Source organism: Fulmarus glacialis, unplaced genomic scaffold (assembly GCF_000690835.1).
Source record: "Fulmarus glacialis isolate BGI_N327 unplaced genomic scaffold, ASM69083v1 scaffold22570, whole genome shotgun sequence".
In the NCBI taxonomy this organism is placed as follows: Eukaryota; Metazoa; Chordata; class Aves; order Procellariiformes; family Procellariidae; genus Fulmarus; species Fulmarus glacialis.
The window spans coordinates 1-7291 of NW_009186080.1; the positions used below are offsets into that span (position 1 = coordinate 1).

A 7291-nucleotide genomic window follows, 5' to 3' on the forward strand; every position below is an offset into this window, starting at 1 on the left:
GCCCATCGATCCAGCCTGTGTGAATGAATGGCAATGGGAGGGTTGGGAAGCCCCAAATGGCAAAAAAGGCAAGAGAAAGGCTGGTAAGAATGGCATGTATTGATGACAGGGCATCAAGACCCCAGCATGTCTACATGCAGCTACTCAAGACACCCATTTCAGGAAAAATAAAAGACAGATTATGCTCAGACTAAAACAAAGACTCAAGGTTAAGAGATGATGGCAGGAACATAAAAAAATGTCATAACCTTTGATCAGATAAGGAAGGAAAGGTCTGTGAGTGAATCCTAATGACTCCCAGAAATCTTAATTGCTGTCAGCTTTTTGTGCCTGCATGCTGGACAGATTACTTGAATGCAAACATCTTGTTCTTCTCTGTCGGTATTAGAATGTGTGTGAAACTGATATTGTTTTAAAATGTATGATCTCTTTTTGTTTGTTTATAGAATTGGATTTGTTTTCATTTTAAGTACAAAAGAAGAAATTGATGGAAATGAAGATGCTGGAATAGCTCTTTGGAGAACTTTTAATTACATTGCAGAGGAATCTGACACCTCTCAAGCCTTTACCTCGATAATTAATGTTAGTTCTTTCGCAAGAAATTACTTTTTTTTTTTTTAACTTACTACTTTTCTATATAATTAGGATTTTGCTACCTTGTGACAACATGATACATTTGCATTTACTTTACATGGAAACAAAGTATTAAAAACATGTATAGCATTAATATGCTATAGAATGATTTGCAAAAATATTTTCCTCTTCCGGAAACCAACTTGTTCTTGTAATTTTACCTATCTACAGGTTTTCTTCAAAAATGTAAAAAGGTAGATGCATACCTTACAGCTTTCAGTATATTCTTGTGAAAAATGATTCTGTATTATTTGCGTTAACGTGATGTGCCTGCCTTTGTGTTCTGTATCTCTTGGAGTACAGGAATTTTAATAGCGCTTTGTCAGTCCTATAAGCTTTGAAAAACTCTTGGTTGTTCTCTAGTGTAGAAAGTGAAACAGAGTAAGATAAGTTCTTTTTTGGTCACGTTTGAGCTGTTCATGGGTGTAGAAAACATAGAAATATTCTAGGCTTGCAGCTTAATGAATGAGCCAGGTTTTCTGTGTGTGAGAATGCAGGTTTGTGTAAAGACAGGAATTTCAGAGACGAGAGAGAAGTGGAGGGAAATAAAGTGAGCAGTCTATGTGGAGACTCTGCAGGCAAAATTATATCAGAGAATATGGTATTAATACATAACATTTTTTCTTACTTTTGTTTCCTATTATTCTGTTCAGTGCCTAGAAACTAGTGTTAAACTCAGAGAGCTTAAGATGAAAGGAATTGAAGTAACTAGGAGTACCTTAAAAGAGAAATAGAAATCCACAAGTGTCAGGAGCTGACATGCATGCGTGACTATTATCCATGACCAGATCACAAAATATCAATTTACAGTGTGCTTTTTAAAATGTTGTGTTCCTCTGTTTACTTTGTTTCATATTATAAAAAGGAGAGGATTATAAATATAATTAAAAGATAACAAAAATAGAATCGATAAAATACAGGTTTGCGATATTCAGCGCTATAGAGAGAAATCTACTGGTCCTCATTTGAAAAGAAATTGATTGAATAATTTTCACTTCAAATTTGTTTCATATGTTTGATGAAAGTAATAAAATATTATGCTATGAAATAAAATAGCATTGGTAAGGAAAAATCATCACTGTAGGAAAAAGTATCTCTGAGTAATTCAGGTTTGGATTCATCCCATACAGATTCAGGTAACTACCCACGGTTAGGTAGTTTGTAGTAAGAATTTAGATTCCTTCTCTAATCAGTGGAGAGAAAAAAGTTTTCACATTCAGCTCACATAAGTGTATTTACTTTGCCACTTCAGATTTAGACTAAAGGTATAATAATAAATTAATCAGAACAGTGCTCTGATGAAAAATTGTGCATATGTGCAATGTTGATATTTACTAAAGCAATATAAAAACTGCAATATAGCAATAAAAGCAATATAAAAGTATATTGATATAAAAATTACTACAGCACTATAAAAAGATGATATTTACTTTATTGTTTATTTACTTTTATTAAATCATGTTTGAAAATTTATTGCGTTTTACTTATTTCTGTTATAATTTTTACAGATGTACGATGAAGTGAAAGATGGAAATGTTCTAACAGTAAATCATGTGAAAGGTGTTCTTAGAAGCGAATACCCCCATGCTGATGTTCAGAGTATACTAGGTGTTCATTCTGAATATGATGAAGGGAGGAAGGTATGTTGAGAGCGAAGTGGTAAGAAATATTGCAGTACGTAATTCATTGCATTTGCTAAGCTGAAAGATTGCTAAATGTTAAAGCATGTAAATACCCTATCTTTGCGTTAGATTTTTCTTCAGCCACCATTCAGGCATCAGTGGAAATGTTGAAAGTGTTTCTGCATTACTACTCTCGCTATTAAAATTTACTTTTGCCTGCTGCTTTCAGGAGCCCAACTTTTTTTCTAGTAAGCATGTCAAGGGGTCTCTCTCGCACTGCAGATACTGTTTTCCTGTCTCTTCTGGGTGAGGAGCTGAATCCTGTTTTCTAGGTGAATCATTGTTTCCTTTAATTGTGCTTTCTGGTTATAATTTCCTTTGGGAAAGACAGCTATGGATTTTGATTTAAAGGCTGTAGAGAAGACATATTTTCATCTATAATTGATTATGTAGACAATTTTCTGCTAAAATATATATAAAAATACTGTTTTCCTTCATGTGTCTTCAGCCATGCCATCTATACAATCTTGTGTTTCTGACACATGCCATCCACTTTATTTATTTCCTTTTAAAATTTGTTATATAACGTATATTATGTTCCTTTAAAAAGGTGCATCTGGGCAGCCAGAAAAAAAGGTGCTGTTTGCCTTATGCTGCTTGTTCCTCACTGAGTTGCATGGAGGCTTTGTATAGAAGGGCAGTTTGACTCTGCCCTGGAAACAGCTGGATACACTTAGGGGAGGAAAACTTCCCACAGAGAATATTAAAGGAAGAAAAATAGATGGAGACCCACCAAGAGGAAGCTCCCAGTTCGAGCAGGGACTATGAGACTGCGGTGAAGATCAGGGAGGAGACAGTGCGGTGACAGAAAGATGGACGCATAGATACTGCCGTAGAGTTTGTAGCCATCCAAAAAGTGCCACTGAAAGAAAACATGAAAGCAAAACAGAATAGGAAGGGGGAATTACTTACAATATATTTTTATTTCTATTTGTCTCACTGAATTTTCTCTGGGAAAAATTAGCCTGTTCTGCTTTCTTATCAAATAAGGCTTGGCTTCTGAACATAAAAGCCTTTTGAGGGTTTTGGGGGTGCTGTCTTTGGGGCAAAGGTTGAGGTCAATCCGCCTCAAACTGTGACTGTCTCAAGGTCCTTCTCCAATGTTATTTACTTAATTTTTTTTGCTAAGAATATTAAGCAAAATAATATTTCTCAGCAAGATGATACAGTAAAAGTTTAAAACCCCATATATAGATCTACAATTTTTTTTGTCATTCTATTTGAGGAATGAGTCCCATGCGTCCTGTTTGGTTTCCAAACATTTCCTGTTTTGTCCCTGCTACTCATGAGAAGGTGTGACAGTGAGTGGTGCTTGGAGATTAGAGTTCATTGTCTCTTTTTATTCGTTTCATTTTTTGCTACAGTCAGCCACAGTCTATTTAATCCTGTGATATTTCTGATATGATCAGGCAGGAGCAAGCTTTTATAAAAAGACTGGCCTGGGTCCTTTGCCTCAAGTTCTGTTTAATGGCGTGCCTTTTAACAGAGAAGAGATGGATGCTGCAGAGTTAGAGACAGTTATTCTTCAGAGGATTGTTGATGCCACTGGATTCTTCCAGAGGGCAGTGTTCATGGTATGTTTAACATTTCTGAATGAACGCAAGATGAAATATTTGGCAGTGGATTGTTTGAGTCATGTTTATATATTAAATTTTTTATAATGAGATGTCTTGAAATTAATAATATGACAACTGAAATTACATTGTTAAATTAATTTGCAGTCATGGTTTTGAAACAGTGTATTTAGATTATACAAGATTGAAGTATCAACTAAGCATATAATAATCATATGGAATTTTTCAACCAGAAACTGAGAATGTGCTGATTGTTGTTCAATGAACAGTTGTTCATTGAAAAATGTGTATCTGATATTTTGAAATACTATCTGTGATATTTATACATTTTTGACTTGACATTGTCCATAACTTGGTGTATATAGAAGCTTTAAGCTTAGTTGAAAGATTGTACCAATACTTGGTCTTTGTTTGTCTTGAAACTATAAAAGTGCAAGTTTAATTTTTTTCTCTTACTACAGGGTTTGTTAAATGATCATATAAATGCAGTGGATTTTCTTATGGATCAGCACAATGTAGTCTCCCGTATAAACCCCACTATTCTTGGAGCAGAAAGAAGATACATACATTTCAGATCCACATCTGGTAACTACTTTTCTCGGATTGGCTGTTGTTATGATTTTCCTTTGTTTAACTCTAACTCGTTGTGTTTTACATTTTGCAGTTCCATTTGATGTGGAAGACTTCTCTACTTTCTCCTTTTTGGACTCACAAGATAAAAGTGCTGTAATTTCAGACAACATGAAGTATTTAACAAAAAAGGGTATATTAATTTTTCAAGGGTTTTATAAATATATATATATATGGGTATTACAAATTGTTGAAATTTGCCAGTAGAATATCCCAAGTAAGTATCCCAAGGATCCCATGTAAATAAGTAAATTTCCCAATATCCCAGTATCTTCTTTCAGGAGCCAGATCATATCCTAATATTATTATAAATAATAAATAACAGAATAGTTATTTTAAATTTTGTAGTTTTAAAATGGGATGGATGTCATGGCTGGGTGTTTTTTTTTTTTTCGATTACAGACATGAAGTTAAAAAGTTTTGTAGGACTTGCAGCTTCGAAAACAGACTCAGTTTTCATACTGACATAGTTTTACTTGAGAATATTAAGAAGAGTATATTCAGTTTTCAAGTGACTCTTATTTGCAGCATTATCAAGTCAAGACTTTATTGTCTTTGTAATATCTATATCAAAATTAGGCATTTCTACAGTTTAAGAGATAATTGATTTTATTTCTTACTTGTTAGCATTCAGTATCCTTATTATTTTTCCTCTAGTTGATTGTTTAATTTTGGTATCTGAAGCTTTGTCTTTCTACAGAAAAGAAAAAAATACATATATTCTGATGGATTATCACTCATTTATACATTTTTATCTTACTAAAACTCACGCTTTTTTGTACATTTACAATATTTTTTTATGTAAAATATTCTTATTGCATATGCGAGTACTTTCCCTCTGAGTTAAAAGAAATTATAATTACATCAGTGGGGGCATAATACTGCATGGAATTTTGCATTAGTCTGTACCTTGTTAACATCTAGGAGTAGATAGTTAAAAACTGCTCATTTATGTCAGTCCAACAACAGGGATATCCCAGCTAGTTGTCAAATGATGACTGGCTTTCAATCTATAGGCTCATTTCTAAGATTCAGATCTCTTGTGTAAAACCCATAACCTTTAAGCTGGAATCTACATTTCAAATGTCTGTCCCCAGTGCGTTTCTCTAGACCCCAACAACGCTTAATCATAATCTCTTCCTAGAATCTCACCAGAACCTTGTAAAATTCCCGTCTATACGTATTACCTTTTAGGGGATATATGATAGACCTGAGTAGACTGATACTCTTCTACAGATAATTTTGCAGAATTTTCATATACCATTGCCCTTTTATGAAGAATAAAGAACAGGAGGCTATAGACCAGGAAAAGGGGAAATTTTCTGCGTATACACCTATACTGTAGTTTACTTTCTTTGGGCTGTATTTGGTATATTCCTGTTTGTGTCCAGAAACGGTAAGTTTTGTCCTGCCTTTGGTTGAAGGACTCTCCCTTCGCTGCTGGGGAAAGTGAATGGCCTAACTCAGGCATTCTTGTAACTACTTAATTCTTTTCATTTCTGGCTGTATGACCAGCCTCCATCAATGTTCACAAGAAACCTCTGGTAAAGCAGGTCTTGTTAATTGGAGCTACCTTATTATTTAGGGCCATCTTGTTTCAGTGGTACAATGATAGATTGGCTGTTTTAGTGACTCTCTCATATTAACATGATAAAGTACCTCCTAAGAATTTTATTTCAATTCAGAGGGCAAACGATTCTCATGTGGCAAAGATTAGTCTTACAGTCAACAATCAAACGTACACATAAAATTCAAAATCTCAAATAGAATTAATTCATTATTCATTACTCATGAGCAGATTCTCCAGAATGTAAATGAGGATTATCTTTAATTTTCAGATGAAGATGCATTATATGCTGTTACTATGTGGATTATTGCCGATTTCGATAAACCAGCTGGGAGACGACTGCTTTCAAATGCCTTGAAACACCTGGTGAGTTTCTAGCAGTTTTTATTAAAATAATTAATATGAATATGTTCTTAACAACACTGTGCACATTCAAAAATTATACTCTTAAATAAAGGTGTAACAATATTTTTTTTTTTTTGTGGGTCAGGTGCAGACTTACAAGACTGTGCTTTTATTTTGCTCTACTCTTCTGCAGCACCGGCATCTTACAGGCCTGTAAATGATCATTTGATTCATGGACTCCTGACGCAGGAGACAAACTATGACACTATGTGTTAAAAGGGTGAATTTCTTCCCAGTTACAGACCTTCTCCCATGAGGTAACCTAGCATGTTACCTGGGCCAGGCAAATTAGGATAATGCCTGTTTGTGTGAACCATTATGTAGTGTTCTCCAGTATGGCATAACTGTGGCCATGAAGTGGCCATTTTCCCATGTACTGTTTGTATTCTTCTGAGACAGATTACATTTTTTTTGTATTTCAGTATGCTAGGAGGATCATCTACATTTATGAGTTTGCTTATTTTTAAGTTCTTCAGTATTAATAATAGAATTTAAAGTATACAAGTAAATGTCACGTGAATATAAGTGACAAAAAAACTCAGTTCTGGGGAGTTTAGAAAAATAATGAGGCTGAAATTGGGAAAACATTTAGATTTAATAATCAGGAATGAAATAGGAACCATCCCAAGGGAATTATAAAATCGGTATGTTACAGAGAGCATGTGATACCAAATACGTCCTAAAAAGAGGCTTAAAAAACTGCAAGGAGGGATATGCACTACAAGTCCTTGTTACAGGAGAAATGTTTCATTTATCTGACTGCTAGAACTGTGACCCAAGCTTGGCAGATATATTCCTGC

At 34.4% G+C, this 7291-nt stretch overlaps 1 protein-coding gene across 1 annotated transcript in view; it reads left to right on the forward strand.

Moving 5' to 3' along the window:
• Positions 1–470: 470 nt before the first annotated feature.
• LOC104083353 (UDP-glucose:glycoprotein glucosyltransferase 2-like) overlaps positions 471–7291 on the forward strand; it is a gene marked incomplete at both ends in the record, with an annotated part of 8891 nt that continues 2070 nt past the window's right edge. Inside the window, 6 exons of the mRNA XM_009586816.1 lie at positions 471–582; positions 2142–2273; positions 3725–3889; positions 4351–4474; positions 4554–4652; positions 6358–6452. Coding sequence (XP_009585111.1) covers positions 471–582; positions 2142–2273; positions 3725–3889; positions 4351–4474; positions 4554–4652; positions 6358–6452 — 727 coding nt within the window. The remainder of the gene's footprint in view (positions 583–2141; positions 2274–3724; positions 3890–4350; positions 4475–4553; positions 4653–6357; positions 6453–7291) is intronic.